The sequence below is a fragment of the Panulirus ornatus genome, chromosome 16 (genome assembly GCF_036320965.1).
Source record: "Panulirus ornatus isolate Po-2019 chromosome 16, ASM3632096v1, whole genome shotgun sequence".
NCBI classification, from domain to species: Eukaryota; Metazoa; Arthropoda; class Malacostraca; order Decapoda; family Palinuridae; genus Panulirus; species Panulirus ornatus.
The window spans coordinates 34,321,612-34,348,986 of NC_092239.1; the positions used below are offsets into that span (position 1 = coordinate 34,321,612).

General features: G+C 42.3%; 1 protein-coding gene across 2 annotated transcripts; it reads right to left on the bottom strand.

The window, feature by feature from the left end:
- On the bottom strand, positions 1-26,728 carry LOC139754236 (acetyl-coenzyme A synthetase 2-like, mitochondrial). 2 transcript variants are annotated; one of them, XM_071671547.1, is made up of 12 exons: positions 26,337-26,728; positions 13,144-13,273; positions 12,639-12,735; positions 12,067-12,266; positions 11,764-11,939; positions 10,150-10,302; positions 8,760-8,907; positions 6,203-6,433; positions 5,768-6,038; positions 4,629-4,725; positions 3,878-4,063; positions 1-3,368 (listed from the first exon to the last, which is right to left on the bottom strand). In XM_071671547.1, exons 1-12 carry the CDS (start codon positions 26,583-26,585, stop codon positions 3,204-3,206), a joined length of 2,103 nt encoding a protein of 700 aa, XP_071527648.1. In that variant the 5' UTR covers positions 26,586-26,728; the 3' UTR covers positions 1-3,203. The 2 variants fall into 2 exon arrangements, with proteins under 2 accessions (XP_071527648.1, XP_071527649.1); XM_071671548.1 differs by lacking the exon at positions 26,337-26,728 and adding an exon at positions 23,936-24,341.
- Positions 26,729-27,375: the final 647 nt, after the last annotated feature.

The following is a 27,375-nucleotide window of genomic DNA, read 5'->3' on the forward strand; positions in this document are numbered from 1 at the left end:
TGAATAGCTTGTGATATATTTCTGTACTGCATTTGTGTGATACATCAGCTGTTGATGGCGGCATATTGTAGGGAAGATGGTTTTGTGCTCACTGGAGTTATATGTGTTACTTGATGTTTCACATCATCTACACTCAAGACCAATAACTCACATGTTGTTAGTTGTAGTCTGTGTCAAAGTTAGTGATAAAACAAGTTTCAAAAACTTAGTAGCTCATCTTCTCTTAACTTTAGAATTTGTCGTCACATGTTTGTTTGTGGCAAGCTGTGAGTTTCTTTTTTTTTTCCATGAAATTATTAGAAATGGCATGTAGTATTCTCACATACAATCTTCTGTTGATATCTTGTGGCTATCCACTTCTTGGTAAAAGTTCAATATTGGATGCATAGTCTTCAACCTTACTACCTGGGTTGACATGACATTATCAAGTCATCTCAGCCAAAGGGCAAAGGTGTCATGCATTATGATGAAAGATGATATCAGCATTATGATGACATGATATCAGCATTCCTCATGAAACCCTGATTTAGCAAAACCATAATGATTAAGCATTCTTCACACACCTAAATTCATTTGACAAAGTATAAAAGAATTAACATTAAACCTCTATCAATAAAATCAACATCATTTAAGTCTCTCAACAAGACTGTAATATTGTCAGCAAAAGGCAAGAACAGCCTGGTCAAGGACCTTCTCGCCCTAAAGTAACCCACCTTACCCTGCATGAAGGGTAAGAGCTGTAGGAGCTCTATAATAGAGGTCCTGGGGGTTACAGAACGATATTGAATATTAGGTAGCATTTTCGAGCATCATGGGGGTATGTAAACACACACACATACACCATGGCTATAGCACCTATGCACAGTCTCATCAGTAGAGTACATACATACTAATCTTCCTGCATAACATGAACATCCATAGGGCAGACGAAAGATCACCATAAGACTTTGTTTTTTTCCTTGGGTCACCCCACCCAGAATGCAACTACATGTGTTCATAAACCATTGGGCCATGTCAACCGTAGCTGGATTTTCATCAAGATCAAAGAGCGATCATATTTTGCAAGAATTCGTTCTTGTATAAAAGTACATACTTGCGGAATACTCAGACGAGTTATCAGGATGGAGTAAAATGAAACTGTACCATCTTTGTCATTAATATATAAAAAAAATAAAATACCTCTTTATACCTAACTGGCTCTCTTACCTAAACAAGTCAGTGTCGGGAACTAACAAATATCACATTATGTGTTATGTATGACAAATTACACAATTGTATGTGACCTCACTGCATTTTCTTTTAATTATGGTATGACTTTGAAAAGATAATTCGTAGATATCTTGTGTATCTTTAATTGGTTAAGGAGGAGAAGAGAAAGGAGGTCTACCAGGAGACCATAGACAGTGTTTCAGACTGATCGTGTTACAAAAAGTTAAGTATGATGTGACACTTGAAATGAAACAGCTGGAAAGATGATGGGGGAGTCACAGTGGTCCAAGGGCGACTCACTCAATATGCATGAGTCTAGGGTGTCGGTGCTCCACCAGAGGACTTGACTGGGGAGAACTGTGCATGCATACAAGAGTAAAGGTGTGAAAGATTATTAAAATCAGGGAACACTTAGACCCTTGGATGGTACCCCTCAATAAAACATGGATGTGTTAAAATCATAGAATTAGTGAACTTTTAACAGGAGACTAAGAATATAGCAGGAATAACTATGAGGAGGAATATATGAAGAATAATGTTAGAATAATTTCTATAATGGTGGAGATCAGATACTGCAAGTATAGTTTTTTGCACAAATTTCTATGTCTTTTCCATATCAATAAATAAATATACACTTTGCTGTATATGTATGTTTAGTATTGTGTTTCAAACAACCTGACAACTTGTCTGAGTACATTAAGCACAATGGAATCATCATGACTATTATAAAATCTAATCTTACAATCTAGCTGCAGGAGGTAAGGCCCAGAGTGAAACTCAACATCAAAGCTGAATACAGACATTACAGCTCATACTAAGAAAGATCACAAATACTATGTATTCCAAAGGGAAAGAAAACAGAACATTAGACAATGGACAGAGAGGGATAGTCTCATCAACAGCCTAATTGCTCCAAAAGAGTCCTTTATCTTCCTCCTCCTGCATAAAAGATAGCCTTGAAGATGCAGGAACCCTATATTAAGTATCCTTGAGATGTCTAATAATTATACAGACATAAATGGATATAGAAAACAAATAATATAAATGGATGTATGTGTGTGTGTGTGTGTGTGTGTGTGTGTGTGCGTGTAATCTTTCACTCACTAGAATCAAGGCTGGATACAGCAGGTTTTATATATAAATACTTCATACAGTTTTTCAGGTCTGTTCATACTGTTAAATGGTGTTTACTTTGCTTTGTGGTTGTTGACTAACTATAAACAACATTAATTAATGTAAACAGTAAAAAATAACATTTACAAAAAATATATAATCTATAATTCATAGCTCTCAATTATATATACTTCCAGTAAAGGGAATCACACTTTCTCTCTCCTGCAGTGCAAGAAGACACTTAAATTAATGAATTCAATTCTGATGATGCACTGAAAACTTTGTACAGTGAGAGTGTGGTGCTGAGCAGTGTGAAGATGCATGAGCAAATGAGTACCTCTCCATCACTCTCTCAATCCCTCTCCTAAAGTTTAACAGTGACTCTCTAAGCCACTCTCACAAAGTACTGCTTCCTGATACATCTTGGGTTTCTCAGTCTAGAGGGTTAGTGTATGGGAGTGTGGAGGGCAAAGGAGTGGGTATGATGTATGTGTGTATAGATGTTACTTGGTACATAGTGGGTATGGGAAGCTTATACCTAGGTGTGGTGGGTGTATGAATGTATAGGAGTGTGGTATGAAATGGAGGCATTAAAATTTATATGGGTGTGGTGGTAGCAAGTAATGCTTTTGATGTATATGTAGTGTCTTCTTTACCGTGTGCATGGAGGTCATCAGAAAGTCATTGCAATTGGTGAAATGTTAATGAGTGAAGTGGATCATCAGTAGAAAATAATGGGGAAATCCTGGGGATATGACAACAGAATTACTGGGTGTCAGCTGAACCAGTGGGTGTAGATGACCATCCAAGAGTGGCAATGGGACGGAAAATCTGTTCACAAACGCTTACAAACTGTCCGGGAGGTTGCAAGTTGTGTGGTGTCAGTGGGCGTGGAGGGCATTGTGGCTGGTGATGATGGACTGGACGACTGATGGGTCAGCTAGGGTGGAGATGTCACCCATGTCATCAGTCTTGCGGGCTGCCACCTTCCTCAGGATTCGCCGCATCACCTTTCCTGAGCGGGTCTTAGGCAGCCCACGAACAACCTGAAACAAAGTACACCGTATCATCGCCATCACATAGCTACCAGAGATCCCTCGTCCCCAAGTTGCAATTCAGCACTACAATCACATGGAGCCCATCCACGCCCATGCACACCACTTACAAGATCAGCTCCATCCCAACATTTTCAGCCTTTGGCTGCAGATGAATCAAAAATTGATATTATTATTAATATTATTATCATTATTACACAGTTTCAATTCGCTAAAGCTTCATATCAAATAAAATATCATTAAAGAGTAGCGAAAGACAATCAGCTTTCCTTGCATTACATAGACTACTCAATCATTTGTAAACGTGATTACAGGTCAGGATTATTAAGTAATGCGTCAGTAGTATACCTAATCACAGATCAGGATTTCTTTATGGAGTTCATGATGATGCCTGCAAGTTCCTGTCCTCTCATGCACCTTCCTCATATACATGCAAGTCTGACATTTATTACTGAATACTTAAATGATAAAAGGTGTACAATGTTCTATGCTTCCCTCACCAGGAACACTTCAGGTATGGCGTATCCAGCAATCTTCGACCTGACCAGCTTCCTCAAGTCTGCCAAGATCTCCTCCTGGGTAGACTGAAGCTCCTCCTTGAGCACAATAAAGGCGAATACAGCCTCGCCCTTAACATCGTGTGGGTAGCCCACCACAGCTGCCTCTGATACCTCCGGGTGTTCCATCTGTGGGGGAGATGAAGGCAGAAGTAAGCCACAGGGAATAAAACTCAACCATGATGGTATATTTTTCATCTTTTTTCCTTCTATCACATGCGGTGTCCTTGCATTCACATGAAGGGACGACCTGGCAACTCATTACTGACAATCAACGTGAACATGTATCTATGTTTAAGCATTTTGATTATTATTTGTGTGTTACAGGGATAAGGTTTTACACTTGTACATATGCAATGTTTTACACCATGTTTATATATACATATACACACACAAGCCTAAGCCAGGTACCCATTTATCGACCAGCCCCAAGGGCAGGACGAATACATGGGATGGGTGTTCCTAATCTTCTCTCGAGTCATGTAAAATTTTAGAACCAATATCTATGTTTGCAAACTCAACACAAGTAGTATAGTACCATCATTTTCTTTTTATCTTTACTTCAAAGAGGATGATGCAAAACTTTTCACATTATCTGATGATACAAAATTTTGGTAAATTTCATATAAGAGGGAGAGCCGAGGTGATGTCTGACAATGATTCATGAACGAGAGAGAAGGTCTAAGGTGCATACCATAGCATCCTCCACTTCGGCCGTGCCCAGACGATGGCCTGTGACGTTGATGACATCGTCCATACGACCAGTGATGGTGTAGTGACCCTCCTCGTCCCTGTGTGATTGTACAACAGTATAAACTAACATCATCTTCCAAAAGAAAGTGAAAATTTGACACAAAACTGGAATACTGAGAGCGAATTAATGCTTATGGTAATGGGTAATGAACTTCCATCATGTGTCCTAAATGGCAAAATTCTCTACGGAATGAGCAAATAGCAGCCAAACTTAACATACCATATGTATCTATTGTTACATTTGAAGGTAATACCTCACACCTTATCCCAGCTGTGGTACAATAGAGTTCTGCCTTGTGGCAAGAATTTGATATCTTTTGTTCATCTGTTGAGAAGTCAAACACTACCATGTCATAAACAATGGCTTCGTTAATATAAGTGTTAACTATGAAGCATCTAAGGGCCTTACATGCAGTGAGAGCCTGTATGATGGAACTGAACGACTGAAGAAGGTGTTCAAGGTTCATCAATTCGTGATAATTTAATTTTGACAGCCTTAAAGACCCTGGCAGTTGATAGGCATTAAAGCCCAAATACCCAACCAGCCAGCACAGGTACAAGGATGTAACTTCACAAGTTTGGTTTCAAATAAAGTTATACATCTAGTTTCATCTAAGACAAACAGAAGTATCTTCAGGAAACAGATCTACTTATGTTTGCTTCAAACCCTAGTACACTGACCTATAAGGTCAGGAGTTAGGATTTCCAAGGGTTTACAGTGTGGCCATAAGAGGATCAAGGAGCCACCAACACATGTGTAAGGTTGCAGGCCTGTCTGAGTTGTGTCCTAGTTATGCATTATCTTCCCATTCATTACCCACTCTCTTGTCTGGAGAAAAAAGATAGAACATCACACTTGATATCCTTTCCATCCCATTTGTTAGCTTAATTGTTGTCTACTGAAGTCCTCGTTCATCTCATACAATTCTATACCTCTATTGGGCTTATTATTACCTGTAATCAACTTAGTTCCAACAGCCTGATTAACTAATATCAGGTAGCTTTCGGTGCCTGTTTTACCTATGATCAACTAGCTCTCACTGCTCGTTTGCCTACAGCCAGCTGACCTACGTATCTCACCTGAAGGCTCCGTCGCCGCTAAAGTAGTACCCAGGGAAGGGAGCGAAATAGGTGTCAACGAAGCGCTTGTGGTCACCATAGACAGTTCGAGCAATGCCGGGCCAAATGGACCCGACACATAGGGCTCCTTCAACGCCTCCGCCTTCCATTTCCTTCCCATTGGGGTCACAGAGAACCGGGCGGATCCCGAACATGGGCCGCATGGGCATCCCGGGGTTGACAGGGGCTCCGGGGGCTGAGGGCCGTGGACTGATCATGATGCCCCCAGATTCTGAAAAGCGAAGGAAATACAGAAGAAGGCACACACCCAGATGCATCCATCTAATTTAATGATGCAGAGAATTAAACTGGTTTAAGAGGTCAATAACTTTCATAGTTTGTATTGTGACGATTTACAACTCAGCCACCTAAATCTACTTGTATGCCACCACCTACCTGTCTGCCACCAGGTGTCAGCAAGGGTACAGCGCCCCTCGCCGACCACGTCGTTGAACCAATGCCAAGCCTCGTGGTTGATCGGCTCCCCCACCGAACCCAGCACCCGCAAGGAGGAACGGTCGTGGCGCAAGACCCAGTCGTCGCCGTAGCGCAGCAGGAGGCGCAGCGCAGTCGGAGCGCAGTAGAAATGCGTTAGGCCCAGTCGAGACACCGTCTCCCAATACCGACCTGGAAAAACAAAATCTTGCAGTATTCGTTGGAAAGTTATCGTCCAATTTAGTTTGTAACTTTTAATACAGGCAATACAGGAGCTTCATAAAATTCTATAAACGTATCTATATCTATGTAACCAGCTGTCTTAAAATTCATCCCCCATTTCCATGGAGTGGATCAGGTGCATAAATCGTATAAAACCACTCTCCCACAAACACAACTTCACTAAACCAGGGTGCGACTCCTGGCGACGAACGTATTAGAAAGTGGAATTTTTACTTTAGTTTTCCCACCGAATACTGTTGTGGAGCAGTTTTCTGTCGTGAAGATGATCTCAGTTTTCTTTGCTGAATTACGTCTCACCAACTGAGGAAGGGGTCGCACTAGATTAAGACGATCCTATTTTCCTTACACTCCCAACAACAGCCCTCCAACACTACCCCAACCCTCTCAAATTCTTCAACTCCCGAAACCTCTTCCCTCTAATCAACAACCAAAAGAGAATGTCATGCCTTTTATCTCCAGCCACAACCATAACTAACAGATTGAGTTTTGACTGGAACTACTGGAATTCAATATATATAATCATGTCCTTGTTCCATTCCACGCGAACAAATCTATGGCTGCCATCCTTTCCTCTCCGATCATTTCTACTATAATTTTCATGTGAATCCAGCGAATGTAAATAATAAATCTAAATATATGGTGCCCCTCGTCGATACGCCTTTGCACTGAGGCGGTTTTCCAAGTGCTGCATAAGTAACCTAAGTCCCCATCATTGCCGACAGGTGGTGCTCTCAATAGTGGCATTACAAGCAATCCCATTTGTCACTTTCTATGGTTAATCTAACCATTATTAGTTGGTAAGTAATGGGGGTGGAGCTGTTTGGTGAAACGATTGAATGAACCAAGAAGTTGAATGTCACAGTTTGGATATCATGAGCTCCCCATACCGGACACTAGGGTCCCTGACGTGGGAAGATTTATGAGGATCTTCGCCCTAACAATCACTATTTCCTACAACCCTCCACTATGGGTGTTTAAGCACGATCACGGAATCCCACAGCGACTCGGTAGGCTACTGTGGCCGCCCTAAGTACGCACGTACCCGCAATAAAGCGAGGTGCGTAGCACGAAAGGGAGGTTCTGGGGCGAATACAGACCCTACTCCCACTGCAGGATCCGCAGGCCCCTCCCACGACAGCGGAGGGAGAAGGGATACCGAGTGATAGCGAAAGTGCTCTGATAAATCCCACAAGAACAGACGAATGGCACAGACCCTCGGCAGCCAACGGGGTTCCAACGAAAGGTCCGTTGCCGTAAGAGAGTCTAGTTATCAACCCAACCTTCGTTTCGTTAAACACGCTAGTATGTAATCTCGGTGGACGGGTACGTGATACCCAGATGGGGTCTGCCTGCTTGGGTGCGGCGGCGTGCCTGCGGTCTGTGATGGCTCCAGGTTCAGTCCTGGTTGTGGGGAGCGAGATGCTTAATATTAGTAAGCTGGTAGAGTGATCCTTGACGAAAAGTCGGCGTGGTCTTCGTGGCCTCCACCAGCTTTACATTAGGTTAAAGTAGGATATGGTTACGTTCATGTGGACTAGGGTTACGTCGACGTAGGTTACGTTTACGATGAAGTGAGCTAAGGTTACTAGGTACGCTCACGTCATGTGGCCTTGGTTTACGTTGGAGGCTACGGTTACATTGTGCTGGGATCAGGTTAGGGTAAGTAGGTTTGAGTTACAATATGGTAGGCTACGGTTATGTGGGGTTGTGGGGTAGGATTTTTATTTATCTATTTCATTTTCTATTTTATTCAATTCTTTTTTTTGGGGGATACCTTTCGATAACCAGTGATAGATCAAACAGTAAAATGGGGTCAATATTTTACGATAAACTCTAAACCATTAAATATAGCAGTCTAGCCAAGGGCAACTAAATTTCACGGTACACCAGACAAAAATCCCAAAACCAACAGCTTCGAGAACCCGTTGTACATAATAATTCTCTTCTGTCTGTAGATGATAAGCTGGATTCGGAGTAAAGCAGTTTGTAAATAAAGAAGCGCAGAAGTTAATTCTAGACAACTGAACAAAATTGTCCACACGAAACTGAACACTGGACAAAGAAGAGATAAATCAGTTCATTCGGCAATAAAGTAGTGGGAGATATGTGATAATTCCCGGCAACATAATTCCCAGCTGACCTTTCGCTAGCTTGTTCCTTAACTAGTCTCTCGGCTTCTGTTCCTCTGTCTATCAACGAGCTCTCTTTGAAATTGGTCCCTCCGTTATATCACATCATTCCTGGGTCAGGGTAGATCGTCTCGTTCACAACATACCTGGGTCAGGGTAGGTTGGCGTACTCTCAAACAGGACTGTGGTGGCTCCGTTGGCTAGGGGACCGTACACCACATAGGAATGGCCGGTTATCCATCCGACATCTGCTACACAACCGAACACGTCCCCATCCCGGTAGTCAAACACGTGCTGCGTGTGAGGGAAGATAGCAACAGAGGCTTCAAAGGTCACATAATAAACAACTAAACTGCCGTTTCAAACATCACTTGTTTATATATCATGGCTTATGCCTACTATAACGTATAATCTTCTTAACAGACAATATTCATTTAATGTCTAAATATCTAGTTCATGCAATGTCTAAACTCCTTTGTACACTACCAGGACAAAGTTGGTGTCTTAATCAAAACGATGAGTAAAATGTCGAATGAAAACAATTCATCAGGATACAGTACAGTTTTAACTCTTAGGTCATTTCAGCTTCTTTCTAATGCATGGAAAGGCTGCAATATGAAATAATAAATGAACAAGACTACAATAATCTATAGGGGTCATACTTCCAGAGAGCACGGGTGGTTGTAGATTTATTTTGAACCTAAGTAGCAGGTGTTAAAATCTTTCGATTTGAAGATTGTAACTTCCGTTGACGGCTTTAATTAATGACCCCGGTAGGTGATAAGTTTTAAACTCGAATGACAACTGAAAACATTCCCTAACAGTTACGAAAAACCATTAATCTGGAGAGCAAAACTATTGTACTAAGTAACCAATAAGGAGGCACTGGTTGTTAAGCACTTGAATACTACTGTAACAACTGTGAAATAGTTAACTAATACACAGTCCTTCCTAGAAGCCCTATGTCCTCCAAGCTTTTCCCTCAGTACACTAGGCTTGGTCATGCAAATCCTCCACCTTCCACTACACGGCCACAAACACATTACATAAACTGCCGTACCTTAATCTCCATCCAGCTTCTCCGATGCAAGCCACATAATAAAAGAAGAAAAATGGGGGAAATCAGAGAGACAGAGTAGCTATCAGCTGCAAAACATTTTCTATTTCACAAGAGACACAAACAAGTAACTTACCCCCCAACGTCATCGTTTATATATTTCATTATATTCTTGCTTGCAGTTCACTGAGCTGGTCAGAGTCAATTAAGAACTTAGGTGACCTACTCAAATTTCAAAGGTATGCAAATTAAATTCACAGTTTCGTGTAGTTGTTTTGCTGTGTTCATATTGCTTGAGCTGTGCTGCTGTGTACTATACACGTCTGCTTGTCTTCGAAACATGCTGTGCAATTTTGCCCGTACGTGTCTACCATTTGTGGGCAACACTTGTGTCACTCTATGTGTTACTGGTGCTGTGCGTGCTGTACAGTCATGTGTAACATAATGCCGTGTAGATGGACTTAAAGTAATGGCTTTACCTTGTGTGTAGTGGCAGCATAGAGGAGGTAGCCTGCTGTCGTATGCGCCACGCCCTTAGGGGAGCCGGTGCTGCCAGAGGTGTACAGCAGGAACAGAAGGTCTTCAGCATTCTGTACAGCCGGAGGGCAATCTGTGCTGGCGTTGCTCAGGGCCTGTGCCGAGGGCGGAGGGAAGAGATTAGCACAAAGAGGCAATTTCATAAAAATGTGGGAAACTTCGCTAACAGCCTCTACGAAAAAAATTATATTTTGCAATGCTTATTCCTGCCCTAGGACCCCCATTTTTGGGACTCCTGCAGCGTCCAACGATATGAAAGGCAGAATGGGTACATATTTTAGTAGAAGTATTTCAAATGCGTTCCACCTCCGTCACGGAACTTCAGTGTATCAAGCACAACCTCTTCCCCAGCAGTAGCAATTATGATATCCGGAAAAATGAAACGAAGCGAATGAATATATATTTTTCTCCGGAAGTGTAAAAAGTCAAGGTCGAAGGATTTAAAATCATAAAATACTTTACATATATAAGAGGAATTTGATTGTCACCAATAGTTCATATATATATATATATATATATATATATATATATATATATATATTTTTTTTTTTTTTTTTTTTTTTTTTTTTTTTTTATACTTTGTCGCTGTCTCCCGCGTTTGCGAGGTAGCGCAAGGAAACAGACGAAAGAAATGGCCCAACCCCCCCCCCATACACATGTACATACACACGTCCAGACACGCAAATATACATACCTACACAGCTTTCCATGGTTTACCCCAGACGCTTCACATGCCTTGCTTCAATCCACTGACAGCACGTCAACCCCTGTATACCACATGACTCCAATTCACTCTATTTCTTGCCCTCCTTTCACCCTCCTGCATGTTCAGGCCCCGATCACACAAAATCTTTTTCACTCCATCTTTCCACCTCCAATTTGGTCTCCCTCTTCTCCTCGTTCCCTCCACCTCCGACACATATATCCTCTTGGTCAATCTCTCCTCACTCATTCTCTCCATGTGCCCAAACCATTTCAAAACACCCTCTTCTGCTCTCTCGACCACGCTCTTTTTATTTCCACACATCTCTCTTACCCTTACGTTACTTACTCGATCAAACCACCTCACACCACACATTGTCCTCAAACATCTCATTTCCAGCACATCCATCCTCCTGCGCACATCTCTATCCATAGCCCACGCCTCGCAACCATACAGCATTGTTGGAACCACTATTCCCTCAAACATACCCATTTTTGCATATATATATATATATATGCAACTGTGATGAATATTCCACACACAGTAACCAAGTGAAAGTAAAAAACTTTAAAGTGTGAGGGTGTTATAAGTAGCTGTAAAACTTTTTTGATATGGAACAATGCTGGTCATTTTCTTCCTTTCCTTTGCGTAAACATTCATCAGATATCAGGCTTGTTTCATAAATTCTAAATATGATTTTAAAGTAACTTAACCTGTGTAAATGCCAGCCTATGGTGGCCTAATGTAGCCTAGCCACCTAACAGTGCAATGGTTGCTTAACGTGGCCAAACCTAGCCTAGCTAAGTATTATAAGCGTTGTGTGGAAGGGAAAGCTGGTGTCATGGCCACTTACCTGGTCTAAGGACACGTCTATGGGCCCCATCTTTACTTGGGCCCCGGTGCGCGTGCCCACCAACACCCGCCTGACGTTGGAGCACTTGGCCACAGCCGCGTCCACTACTTCCTTCAGATGGATGACCTTGCCACCTCGCACGGCTTGATCCGCTGTGATAACCGTTTCGGCGCCCGCTGCCACCCACCCAAGAGAAATAACAATAAGAAACAAAGACGAAAACTATACAGTATGAATAGTCAGCAGGAATTAGCATTTTGATCCCAGTTCTTAGCATAACAACACTGCACTCTGCAAACCTACCGTCTTGTATCCTGGACGCGAGAGCTTCAGCCGAGAAGCCAGCGAAGATGACGGAGTGCACAGCACCTATTCTAGCGCAGGCAAGCATGGAGGCGACGGCGAGCGGCGACACTGATAAATATATGGCCACCCGGTCTCCTCGTCCTACCCCGCACTCCCGCAAGACGTTGCCCATCCGGCACACCAGATCCTGAAGCTGCCTGAACACAGGACAGGGTCGGTGTTACTTGTACAAGTTAATGGGAATGAGCTGTTAACTGGAACCCACACAGGCGTTTATATCATTTTCTTTTTTACTTTGTGGCTGATTTCCTCACCTGTGCCCAACTTCCCTAATCTGTACTTAACTGTAACTCCTGCCCCTAACAACCTGCACTTTACCCTGTCTTCCCTGTCTCTCCATTGGCTGATCTTCCCTGCCACGGTCCAAACCTACCGCTTTCTCCACCCCCCCCCCCCTTCAAGTTATCTGACATCCCACACTTTTACATGACATCACACATATACACCCGATAAGTATTACCTCCCTGTGAACCACCCTATCAGTGCACGAGCTACTGAACATAGCTTACCTGTAGGTAACCCTTTCCTCCTGACCAGGTTCATCCTTCTCCCACACAAGCGCCACACGATCTGGGTGAAGCAAGGCATGGCGATCCACACAGTTCACTGCGTTCAGTAAAAGAAACATTTAATCAAATTACACGGATCATATACTTTACTTCAGTTCCTGTACAGTATTGTAAATCAGTTTTTTTTCCGTTTAATCTGAAGATTAGATAATTTTCAAGTGCTATTCCACAGAAATCCGTCTCATTTATTGTTGTCTCCAACCGAGCCTTTTCAGGCCACTGCTTTAACAGTTGCACGCCCTTATATTGAAAAGAATCAAACATCATATAGGCCCTGAATCTGGCCATACAGGAAATGAACTGATCCGAAAATTGCAACAGAAACACTTGAGAAACACTGTTCACCTGAAAATATGCGCGCATGAAACGAATCTTAAAATCAGTTGAAGCACTGCTCACTTCTTGAAACACACTCCCACAACAAAATACGGATACCTGGACTCGCCTGAAACATTGAGCTGGCCGTCTGGAAACCACCGAAACACAGACTTCTGAAGGTCGTGGTCGGCCACCACTTGAAACTCTTTTTGCCACTCCAACCGTGAGCGAGCTATCTGACCCCAGAACACCTCTGGCTGCAACGTGAATATAAAGAAAAGGTCATGACAGGGAATATGTGTACTTAGAACAGGTCAGTAACAAGTTCAACGTTAGATGCAGGCAGGTAACGGAGAACATGGTTGTAATTCAACATCACAATCACAACGAGATTATCAAAAACTCGTTATTAAGTGTGACAGTTAATATAAGTGGGAATAGCTTAGGAAGTAGTGAAGTACTTACCCCTTACCATCCGCTCAGGACTCGGGGTTAGACTGCGACTGTTCAAGTGATGGATGGATTTGGTAGCCATAAACAAGAAATTTGGTAGGAAATTCATTGGATATGTAAAGAAGTACTTTTGTAGCAACAGGTTAGTGGATTAATGAGCAAGATTAAGAAGGAAGTTGTAAATGCTGACAGTACACATTCATTTAAAACGTTGCAGCAGAGAAAGCTAAACATATAGGGCTCTACGATTATAGAACTCCCTCACCGCAAAGTACAAGTAGGTAATTACTCACACATGTACGCCACTCCCACGAATAATAAAGTTAAGAAACTGGTTTCACAACTGATGTGGATTAGTGGATTAAGGTGTTACGTGTGACAGAGGAATGCGTTAGAAGGTAGAGTGTCGAAGGAAAAGACTTGTTGTATAACCGCGGTTACGGATATGATAGGTGGACTGTGAGAGTGAGAGCTGCCAGACTTACATAACCAACTGGTTTACTCGTAATTTCCAGCGCAGCGTTCGATCCCCACCGACGACAGAAGTAGGGGCGCACAGATTGGTTAGTTTTATTGGGTGGTTAAGCGCTAAGCTAATCATCGCTAAGCTTTTAATGTCTAGGCCTCAGTTCCTCGTATCCTTATCAGCGGAGCATGGAAAGAGTTTATTACATCGACAGACGTCAATATGAATAAGACTGACCGAGAGTATCATAGGCTTGCACTAGCCTAGCCATGGAATGTTTTATCATAGACCTCCCCTGTTCTGGCCACGGAATTTTTTTTCAGATGGTGTGCTGAGTTTTGAGTATATAATACATTGCGAGTAATCTTGCCTTGTTTCGGGTGAAGGGCGTCGGCTATTATATATATGTTCATAATAAGAGGACCTGTTGTTACCAGGTACGGTATATGGTTAACAAAGTTAAGTCAAATAGCAAGAAAGTAGAATAAACTGGTAGCTGATTAGTACTATTAACCCCATGTATTTTTGCCTCGCATAGATATAGGGGTGGACTGGAAACCGAGGCGCTTGGTAACGACTTCAGCTAAGCTTCCGTAACAGGCAGGGAAGTGATGTAATCACTGACCCACATTCGGGGGGGAAAAGGGACCCTTACGCTCACTAATTCACTTCGGACATGGAAGGTCAAGTTTGATCATTATTATATTGTAGACACGTGTGTCTTGTTAACTGGCTTCTTCACGGTTACATTTTGAGATAATGGTAAGAGTTATACTGCTTCGACATGAACACTTCTAAGGTACTACAAAGCAGGAAACTTTTTTATAAACTATCATTCCCTGAATATAAAGAAATGATTGTATACTTTCCCTCTTATGGAGGCAAAGGTCAGTAGTTTTTAGCCAGAAAGACCTTGGACACCACCAAATAGCAAGCCACCCACTGCACTACGTAGCTCCATAGCCGTTTTTGCTCTCAACCACATCTCTCCATCACAAGACCTCTCACTTTCCAGTATGTGGGCTTCTGCGTCTACTCTCTTTCACCAGTTATACTCTGTATCTCACCATATAATAACCTTTCGACACCTGCGACTTTATTAGCATTTAGTTTATTTGTCATTTCCATTAAATAGCGTTACGGAAGCGTTTCAAGCACGTAGCATATCAGTTCCTATTGCCAAACTCACCGAAACGACGAACAAATACATTTAGTAGTTATATAATTTTGATTGTTGTGATCGTTGGAACGGAAGACATCTGTGACGGACTGTAAATGTTGTAAAAATCAGTATTTGTTTCATATCAAAGCTTCTGTCTCCATTATCTGAACAGATTTTCCAGTTACCATTTCTCAAGCACTTAAGTGAGAGATACAGCTTAAATATGCATTCAAGTGAGGCTTAATACCACTTGTTCAGAAGAATGAATATGAAGATGTAAAACAAATTCCTAATTGTAAGCTTGCCTATTACGTACTTTTTATAGTCTTTGATTTTATTTATAATTGGCCTGCTTTTCTGAGCACACAGGGCCTAAGCGGAGATCCGGGGGCAGGAAGGTATATATATATATCTATTCCCATTTTCATATACAATTATAGAAAAAAAAAGCGTTTTATATATCAGGTGAGCAGATAAGAATTTACGCCGTTTTATTAATTCATCGCATCGTCAGGTGTCAGCCAGCACCTACGTATAATCAATTGCACTAAACCAGATCACAAAACAATAACAAACAGCTGAGGTTGTGCTATCGAGGTATGACGTGCAAGTTCTTTGTTGACAGGGTATGTTGGTTATATTATCACTTATATGTGGCTGTGCTATCAGAGAACACTGTGTGGATATGTTTGGTTGTTATGTAGCTATGTTGTCTAAGGCTATGTTGTTTGGGTATGTTTTTAGGCTTTGTTATTGGAGTAAGTTTAGGCTGTGATAATGTATCCTGTGTGATTATGCTGTCTATGTTTTAAGACCTTGGACCAGACACAAATCAGTTTCCTTGAACATGTAAAAATGATGCAAATGTCTGTCAGGTTAGCTAATGACATTTTATTGTTATTAATAACGAAGGGTAATTTGAAACATATTCCCATTCCAAACTCTGACAGACATGGTAAACTTGTGGTCTATTTTGCTCGTGAAAATTTTATCTTGTTTTCTAAAAAAAAAAATTATTATAGCATTTCAAGTCGAACCGAGTAAAGGTTTTTAAAGAAACATAAACTTAATGAGCACGACAGTACGACCCTTGGATATGATGGCCTGGTCGTCAGGTCGTAGGCCAGGCCATCTCACACTACCCTAGGGTCTTACCGACGTACTTAAGCGTTGCATCGTTGTGTTTAAGGGATGTACCGTCGTGCTCAAGGGTTGTAACGCTGTGTTTGGTCTTAGGTGGTGCTCAAGGGTCGTACCTTCGCGCTTCAGGATTGTAACTAGCAAATGAATCGTTTCGTCGAGATAAGAGGGTCGAACCTTCATGCTTAAAGGGTTTAGATATTACAGCCCCTTGAACCAACAAGTAAATGATAATCAAGGACAGTACTGCTCCAAAATCTTGAACGTACAAACTGCGCAAGAACCGGGTTACATTCTCCCGTCCGAATGTTGATAGGGTGGCAAGCGCTGCATCAGGGGAGAAAGTTGTCTGGCAGGAGTGAGAAGAATACCAAATGATTTTGTGCCACCCTGCCCCGCTGTCACCTTTTCTCCTTTACCTTCCTAGTAGCGACTTGGGTGTACTTGGAAAAGCCAGACCATATTAGATCTAATGGTTTGCGATGAGGTAAACTACTGAGCAGTTAATCATCCATTCAATTGCTACGGAGACGGGATCGTAAAGTGAAGGTTCTTTCCTCCTCCCACCTATCCTTCTTGGTCAAGTCACTGGCCAGGTCATCGTACTCTAGGGTTGTACCGTTGCACTCAAGGAACTCCTCGTGCCAACGGTTGGCTGTCGAGTCCACCTCTTGAACTTGTTTATTGCTGGCAACGGGTGGTTGGCTCGCTGCGATATTAGCGGCTGTGGGTGGCGTTTGTTGGCCGGCCGGCAGACTCTCCCTTCTCCACATCTCTGCATCATGTTCCTGGTCGCCTGAAGTCATGGTGTCACACATGTGTGGTCGTGATGGTGCAGTTCTACACTGGTGATAGTCATACTGGACTGAAGCTGGTTGCACAAATCGAATGGTATAAAAGTGTAAAATGCGATCTTGCTAACGGAAAAACACATCCAACACGGAGTACAGTTATAATAAGTAAGCTTAAGCTACAAAGTAACTCCGTCTTGCATTAATTTACTAAAGTTATATACAGACGAAGCAAACACAAGTCATATTACAGTGATATCATAACGGGGTAATCATGAATTGGGATAACATTCCTTGCTTACAAATTATATTTAGTAGGGCAGGGGCGTGAGTACTGTTTGTACCGAATGTACCCCTGGCAGCAGCTTCAGCCTCTCGTGCTAGAGTACACCAAGCTGGCAACACTCCTCGAGACGTAAACTCTCATCATCAATCTAAATGATTCAGTTACACGTGCTGCTGAAGCAGCTACTGTCAAGTCAGTGATTCGTGGAGTACATGAAGTTTCATATTACAAGTGAATATTTGTCTTCGTAATTAGAGTACAGTGAGGTAGTTTTGGCCTTGAACGTGACTAATGCTTTTTGTGCAGATTTTCGTTTTGGAACAGTATATTTTCTAAATGAATCGTGACATTTCTTTTTTTTTTTTTGCCTGATAATCTAAGCTGTGCGTCATTTTCTACACAAGATTCATTCGGAGAATACAGGAGGGTAGTTGTGCTTCAGGATCGATGCCCGGCAGCGCCACACCCAGCGGTCAATGACGACCCACCAGCTGGTGCTATCCTCGATGTCTTCGCTCAGCGAGACTACGAGGTAACATACACTATATACATATAATCGTTCAGGGAAGTTCGATTAACTGCCATGAGTAATATTGACGGGTGCTGGTGTAAAACGGTGTGAGATGTTTGACAAACTAGCCACTGCTAGAACCATCGTTTGATATTTCCGATACAAGAATAATATCCACTCAAATCATAAGTAGTTTTCGTTAGTGCATGCTTAATGACTGCTTGACGAGTACAAGCCAATCAGCTATTTGCTTAATTATTGGTTATAGGCGAACTATCAGCCTCAATTACATGCTTAGCCTTAGATAATTGACCACTCTTACATCAACTCTCAACCCTTGTACTTGTTCGTCATGCTTAATGATCTGCTATAAGGCAGCCACTGTTTCAAGCATGATAATCAGCATGTAACATGCCATGCATGTGGCAGACGTCAACATGCTCAAGCTTACATTAGTTGTCAGGCCTGCTGTTACACGACAGCATCATCTGTCAATTCTAACGTCACTTTGCTGAGTGTAAACCTCATTATCACAAGTCCCTGTCCTGAGGCCATATTCTTTATCACCTGTCAAGCGCTCAATTTAACATATTTATCGGCTGTCATCTAACCTAATTTTGACAAGCTGCCTCCCATGGCTCCCCACTTCTGTCATGATTACGATTTTCACTGAATTGTTCAAACCCAGCTGTACAACTCATTGAAATAAGAACAATGTGGGGTCCACGCACCATGGAAGAGCCAGACTATATCCCCGCCATGTTGACGCCAGCACACATGCTGCACGAGAAAAAAAATCGTTGTTTGGTGGTGCATGCCAACTGCTGCAGCTACTGCTCGATAATTACTACCAAAATCATATATATCTGGCGATTATGATTTTCATTATATCCGTAATACGGACCTGTACCCATTTTCGCTTTATTGGAGAAGTATGAAGTAGCGCAAGGGGCCATAAAGATGATTGCTTGTGTTGTCTGAGAGGAGGAGGAGGAGGAGGAGCGATCGCCTTGTGTGGCGGTGCACTCACCCAGCCTGGGTTGTTGTGTACATCCACACTCCCCGACGCAAGTTTAACCTGGTTGGTTTAATGGCAAAGGGCTTTCAGTATGCTAGATTTATCTATTCATGCGTTAACTTGGTATAACGGTATCATGAACGACGAACAGTGGCCGAAGTGGCCACTACGATTCTGGTCGACATGATTCACCGAACGTTGGTCGTGGTTGTGCTGCGATCGTAGAGCATTCCTGGCAGTTATAAGTGCATCAAAGTATTTTAAGCTCAGCAGCGTTTATTTTCATTCATAGGTCGGCGTATGGCGTTCGTCTATCGCACCTACAGCTTTGACAGTTAGTAGTTCGCATGATAACCCTATATGAACGGAATCTGGTGTGACTTCAGTGGTCTAATAGATGATTCTAAAGGGGAACAAAATTTTCTCTAATACCAACAAATGCCAATTTTCAATTGCAGAAATATAAAGCTACAACATGCTTCAGTTTACTGATAAGAAATTATGCTGCAATTAAAGATCTCATTTATAAAGTGTTGAAAAAATGTAAATAGAATTCAGGCATATGATAGCTCGAGTTCCACAGCATAACTAAAGGGGGGAATCTTGAATTTTGGCCATAACAAATGTAGGTGACCTTAGTTGAGCAATGAGAGCCTAAATCCGGTCACTTTTTAAGTGGGCGACTGCCAATAGTGTCATAGCCAATATGAGAGGTACACTCTACCTTAGCTGTACTTGTTTGTGACCTAACACGAGACGTACAACACTGTTCATAATGTTGGCCGATGCAGTGATTGTGTGCGCGTAAGGGGAGTGCACTTCACATGATCAAGGTGAACGTGGAAAGATTAAAAACGAACATTTGAGGCGAGTACACTTCAGTAATAGCCCTACATGTTCTTAAACAAATTGCAGGTATTAAAACTACGAACATATTTCATTTCGCTATAATGACGCAGCCTTAATGCTGTACCTTTCACAGGCAGTATAAGAGGAGTATACAATATGTGTTAATGTAGTGGGAAAACTTGGCCAGGGTACAGGTCGGGTTAAAGTTTACTGTTCCAGTGAACTTAGTTTCACTCTCCCAATTGGGTCGCGACACGTGATTTTATTTATGTTAACTGTTTGCCGAACTTGGCGTAAATACTAAGGGTAAAACAGCGGTGATTAAACATGAACCTAGTTAATAAAAATACATGTGAAAATTCCACACGAATCATGAGTTTCGTAATATTAAGATGCCGTTAAGGTTTAAAATACTGCGGTCTTCAATATTTGTCAGGCATGTTTTTCTTCCTGCGTTAGCCTACTTTGCTGAGTTGGCAAATAATGTTTTCCTGGGGAATCTAGCACCTTTGTTTCATGTAGTACCGTGTCAGTTACGAGTACTTGTAACCATGAAACAATGTCTGCAATAAGGTGCAGGGAAGTGTGGCCTTAATGTCTAGAATAAGGTGCGGGGGTGGGTGAGGGAGTGTAGCCTCGCCTCACTATTTTGGCCACATGATATATCTCGAGACACGCACCCATCCTCCCAGACAACCCAGGTCATTTTGTTGTTTCTCTAAGCTGTTAATGGTCGCTGCACGCTTGCGACGCTTCTCTAGCTCTTCGTCTTTTCTTCTTTCATTTAACTCTCTCCTCCTCTCGTTTTAGATCACTGCTGTAGCGGCCTTGATTCTTTCCCCCACGTTGCTATTGCCTAGTGCTAACAGGTGGTGGTGACTGGTTCTCCTCATTTAAACACGCACGATAGTACGACGTGGGATGGGAAAGCCAGGACCACTCTCAGAAGTAGTACCCTTGCGTTTGATATGACCATTGCGTGGAAGTCTACGCTTGTCGGGACACCGGAATTATTTTCTTTTTATTATCAAAGTAACTAAAACCAGGTAGGTCCGGAAATGAGATTTCACACCATAAGACAGGGGACATAAAAGGGAGTCTGTATGCGGCAGAACGGACCCGAGGAGATAAGGAGCTGGTGTAGGGATACATTCTTATCTAGGTATAGCGGAGAGGGTTACAGGCGTACCTTGGTCGACTTGGTGGTTGCTCGTCCAGCACTTGTTGACTGTTTACTGAAGGAGAGTGGAAGGATGTTAAGGAATGTGAACGTATGAGACAGGGAAAGGGCATTAGATTGGGAGAGGGAAATGATTGGGCATGCGGGTTTTGTGAAGATATAAGGGAGTGAGAAAGGGAGAGGGTATACAAGACTGTATAAAGGGGGTAAGCGAGTATGAGTAAACAAAATATTTATGAACAAGGTATAAAAGAGGAATAAAACAGTAGACAGGCTACAGGGAAGAGAGAGAATGTCTGTGCAATAAGGAAGGTGACGATGAAAGTGGATAAGATAAAAGAAGCCACTGATAGTGGTGGTGGCTAGAGATAAAGCCACGAGTTGAAAAATTTAGGAGGTTTTCTAAACGAGCTCTTGGGAGTGAGGTGCGGAAAAGAAAACTAGGAAAACAGAGGGGAAGAATGGTATAGAAGAGTAATAAAGTGGCGATGGTGCAAAAAATGGTATGGAGGTATAGAGATAAATGAACAGCAGACGAGGTGTACTAGGGTGATGAGAAAGGGCAGCAGAAAAAGTAAGGTGTGGTAACAACAGGACAACAGACATGCTGAAATTCCGCAATAATATGGACCTGACGAGATAAACAAGGGGGGAGTAATCTGCAGGCGGTTCACCTAAAATTGTAATAACCACCTAGAAGTGGGCGAGACACAAGGATCCGTTGTTATGTTGTGCTCCCTGCGCGGCGACTCATGCTGCATTGCCAACGCAGTCTTCATTTTCTTGTATCTTTCAACGGCTATCTTCACACAGATTCGTTTGCTTACTGGCAGCTCATTTATAGATATATGTTCAAATACAAATTAAACTTTGTAATATTATGTACTAAACTTCAAACAGCCTCGTGTCCATTCGCTTCCAAGATTAACTACGTAAAATTCATGAGATACGTATCTTTATGGACTCATTATCAGTTCTTCGACAGTGTGCCCAGACTCAGCAACTAAAGTTCTGGCACAATCACAAATGGTTCATTCATATCTAGAGTAAAACTATTTCATCTAGGTAACTATAAGATGCCTTTTGGCCTTGAGATGCCAGACAAGGCTATCTACAGCCATACCAAGGAGATGAAGAGGACTGTATTAAATTACCATTCGTACCCTGTTAGTGTGAGTACAGTCAGGCCACATGTGCACTCAACTTACTCTTTTGACTACTTCAATTTCTGTAGTAATTTTCGTTCGTCCGCTCCAGTTAACATAAGTTTCTCAAGTCTTATTTCAGGAGTCAGAGAAAATGTGTTTATAAGATGATCTCTCATCTGTTGCAGGTGTAAGCTTAAACATTCATTACTAATAAAAGTTGGAGCTCATGCTTATCAGACGAGAGGTACTTCTTTGGTTCTTTTTTTCCCTGTCAGCTCTTCACCCGCCACAAATAATGGAATAAGTTCAACGAACTTAGTAAAAAGTTTGTCTCTTATCTTACAATTACTTCAGAGAATGGACCCTCGTATGAGAAGGGCGTGTACCATACGAAGGCACCTCCCGGTAAGCTCTTTCTACTCCAAGTACTTTTATGACGTAGTGGTAAGTTCACTTTATATGTGCCATTACTATGGCTGGAACCGAGTAAAGATTTCAACAAGACCGCTGAACAGATACGAGTATACTGAACGATTTTGAGCGTGTCAAATAAACGCACTGCTTATCTATTCTCGCTGTTAATTGCTAATTGTGAACAACGTTGACGGATAAATCTCTTTCGGTAAGCGGCATACTAATTGCGTGTTGGCAGTAGTACGATATGTACTCCAAATCAAGCCTAAGACCATGCTGTTACAGTCTTCGTCCAAGGTCACCACCTACAGCAGGAGGTTTCCCTGCTCCCGGTGTCACCATATTCGCCCAAGGTCAATACCGTGCTCAATTTCAGCCTAATGGCTTCGTCATCAGGTTAGAGTAAGAGCATTTCGTGTCTCACCATCACAGCCTACTTGAATTATAATCACCGCATCCCAATGGCCTTGCGGTTTCACCCTATAGCCTAAGGGTCCTACCGAGCCACTAGTTTTTGTCCCTAGCTCAGTTATGTTACAAGCCTCACCTAAGGGCCCAAGGGCCTGGAGGTATCTATAAACAACGGTCGGTATTTCCTTCGTGGATAAATTGTTTGGGGAAAAATAATGGTAATCGTAAAAATTAGACCCAACGTTAATTGCGGATCAGAAGTTTAATCAGTTCACCTAAGGAGACGTAGTTATGCGAGGGCAGGCCCAAAGTTATCTTGAATTATAAGGAAGCTGAGCTATAGGGACAGGACAACATCCATAGACACTTTATTACAATTTTCGAGTTATTCAGTCAATACAGCAATGTCAATATGGAAGAGTTCTTTGTAATATGGAAGAGCTAATGAGTTACACAACAAAAACAGACATTGTTTAACAAGAAGGGAGCAGAACATGTGGAGAAATACATATGTAGTAATAAAACAGTAAAGGAAAGAAACATTCAAGTGACACAAAATGCAGTGAACATAAAAAAAATGAGTTAAGATAGATTAACAGTAAGTGCATGACGATCATAAACAAATAACACACACACACACACTAGTAAAATATTTTCGTAGGCTCTTCAGCGCACAGCACTACTCGGTTTGTACCGGATATCTATAACTTCTGGAGACACAAAGCATTGTCAAACATAAGGTCAGGCACGCAGCAGTTCTTTGATACTACAAGACAGTTCAGAACAAAAGAGGAATAAGTACGTTTGACGAACATATGGAAAGATGTGATGAAGCATTTCTTCAGCAACAAAGCAATAGACTCTTGGAACAAGCTAAGCCTGAGGGAAATGCAAGCATCGTTTCATTTTGCGTGCCCTCTTTCCTTCGATGATAAACTCGCTCACCTTATTGGCTATTAAGGCATTATATCAAATGCTAGCAGTTAACGTCGTTACAATCACCAATCGTTATCTTGAAACTACTTCAGGTAATCAAGATCATTCCTAAACCATATACACAATATCTGAGTATATTGACCTCGGCGCTCACCTGGTCAATGGAGAACTTATGTATGCTGTCATGAGTCTGTAGGTGTGGGAAGAAATCTGTGATCTCGGGTATTGGTGTAGTGGTGGCTGCTTCGCTGGCAGGTGCAGGGGCAGGTTTGGCTACCGTAGAGGAAGGCCTGTGTTGGTGGAGCGCCCAGCAGACCCGCTGGGAAGACCGCAGCGTCTGCTTAACAGCTAGGGACAGAAGCCGTGTCGGTACAGCAGGTGGCATTTTGCACTTTGACCTTTCCCAAAACTAAGCTTGGGTATTTGACACTCAAGTCTTATGCCACAACTGCTCAAGTCTGCACTATATGTCGTCTAAAAGAAACACCCGAATCAGTAGTGCCTCATCACTCGGCGCAAAGCCTTTCGCATTTAACTCCTATCGTGGTTGGGAAGAAACTGAACGGTGAGCACGGCTCGATAGTTTAGACTCGAAAGCAACGTTGTCTCATGTGGACATTTGTGATAAAGGGAATAGGGCTTACAAGAGGAGATGAATACAGCTGAAAGTACTGCGCTCTGACTGAAACGCCCAGCCACATGGGGGGTTAGCCAATCGGAAGCCTTAAAATGTTGCCACCTCCACTTTACGCCTTTGCGATTGGTGGCATTCCGCATTAATTATGAGCAGATTTATCATATGTATTTGCTTCTTCTTTAACGACAAAACTTTTCCTTCTTGAATATAATTATTGTAATACTAAATGCAAAGTAATATTTCTATTTATGCCAAGTTGTCAAGGGGTGATGTGTGATTCCAGATTTTCCTCACATACCACTTTCTACGTTAGCTATCCTAGTAACTTAATTCGTTATTTCTTTACAAACTTTCATCTTGGAGGAGCCACAGGAAATGGATTTGTTGTTTTCGATGTCTTGGGTTGATTTTAGGGTGCAATGAAACGCTAAAACTTTCGTCAACAACTCCACTTTGGTTCCCCACATCGTTGTCAATCACCAAACTCACCTTAACCTCACCCTCGATAAACCCACATTTACTCAAAAGGGCATTTGACCTGACTTGGAAGGCTCTGCACTTACCAGTCAAGCCTAAGACCATCTTCACTATCCTCTACACCACTGGCCTTCCATGATTAACCTTGTCAAGTGGCCATTCGACTATACTGTCATCATCTTCCGTACACCCTCGATAATAAAGTTTGGTAACTTCGTCTTTCTCCCATATTTTGTTAAATTTACTGAAAAACAAAGGCTGAAAATATGATACACACGTGTTGTGTGTGTGTGTGTGTGTCTTTCAGTCCTTGCGTGCTGAGCAATCTTCGCCCGGTGTCACGTGCATCTGACAGTGATTCTCGCGTCTGTAATAATTTATGATCCTGTGACCGTTCATGTGGCCTGCTCTGTCGGACGTTCGATGTTGCCAACTCCCGTTAGTGGCTCCGATACCCGACTTGCGATGTCGTACACCGCCGGTAGTGTCTTCGGAGCAGGTCGTATGACGGTATCACGCCGCAGTTAGTGTGGTCCGCCACACTATTGAAAGGTGGACAAATATTGCATTAGATTCTCGACCATACGTAACGCTATTTCTATATTGTCATTGGTCTTACCGTCGTACTTAAGGTTAATCCTGCTTAATCAAAAAGTTCTCTTCTTACCACCCTCACTTCTTTCTCGTCCATCTGTTCTTCGTCTTCATCATTCTTGGCATTCTCCCCATACTCATCGTTTACGCCATACGCCTTTCCATTTCCCTTCGCGCCTATTTCCGCCCTCTTTCCCGAACAACTTTACCCATTTCCGCCCGGCTGCTCCCTTCCAAGGTCCGCACACGCTGCTCTTCCACCCAACCATCCATATGCTTTCGTAAGAACTTTTGTTCATGAGAATGTTAAGAAAATTTAAACTACAAATTACTGAAGCATTATTAACTCCATACATTCACTTCATATGAAATTAGTGGGGATATAAAAAGAGAGAAATAAGACGTTGGATATGCGATGATTTATTGCATGGAGAGGCGCCAGAATGCAAGTTAATAAACTTATATCGCCAGACACATCATGTACACTAAGTATACACAGCATAAATAAACAATAAAATATTTTTCAGGACAAACATGCGCACACACAAACAACACACGCACATAGGCACACACTAGGAAAATTTTTGAGGTGTATGTAATCATGAATCTAAACACGAACATGTCGAGACGTTTGCTTTGTTCTCACAATGCCTTGAAACGATAATCAGTTCATCAACCTATCATCATTATCCTCAATCTCATATTAATAGATCAGGTAAACCTATAGCCTCAGAATTCGGACTAAAATCATTTTATTTGGGCTTCCTACGCAGTCACACACATTCGATTATCAATAATAAAAGATGAATTCTAATAATTCCCACAGCTTTTCGTGTATCGACCTCACCTGATCTAGAGAAAACTTGTATATGCTCTCGTGGGTCTGCAGGTTTGGGTACACATCTGTGATTTCAGGTATGGCCGTAGTGCTGGCTTGCCCGTTGGGTGTGGAGGCAGGCTTGGCTTCCGAGGAGGAAGAGGAGGACCTGAGGAGAGTGTGTTGAAGTGTCCTCCTGCTGGAGGGAAAGCGTAATGGGGCCCCTAGCGTCTGATGCACAACCCGAGTCAGCAATTGTAATGGTACTGTGGGAGGCATTGTGCTTCTCTCAGAGTTGTAAACACAGATGTCATGTAATTACCTCCAGCAACACTCGGTATTTCGTGTAATTCATATACTTTCAGGTTTTACCCATAAATGTCGGCGTCACTAATTCTCTCAAGTCGAGCACTGGTAGGAGGACAGACACCACGTAGGAGGGTAGAACGAAAACTGAGTAGTATGGATATTACATGTTCCTAGGTAACATACAGACAGACCAATGGAGGCGTTCCCTGTAAGCGTTATGGAAGATCCTACCTTCGGCCCGGGGCAAGATGGTCGAACATTTTGTGCTCCACTGGGTGTTTATGCTTGACGTCACGCGAGGTTATCCAATCGGAAACTTAGCTCAGTCGCCTCCTCCTAAATCAGCTATTGTGATTGGCTTAAAATGTCAGGTAAGCCCAAACGGATAATTCATTTATCAATGTTTGTCTTGCATATCAGCATTCAGGGGAGTATGTAGTTGGAATATCTCGGAGGTTCCTGAGTGATGATTACGGAGGTACGTTCCACTCGTGATCAACATTACTGCGTAGATTTTTTAGTCGTTGCGCGAAGGTCATCATTTGCGGCAGGGGATGGAGGAGGATGCCGGGTGCGCGCGTGGTTCTTACTGACTCGGTTATGTCAGTAACTTGTTATTGAAGTGTACTTCAATATCTTTCTAATGTAAATAAAATCCTTGAGCCAAAATACAGTAGATCGGCATCTCTATACTAGAAATCTCAATAATAACCCCATATGTACAAGTGTGAGTGACATCATTTGAAGAAAAAGTTTATCC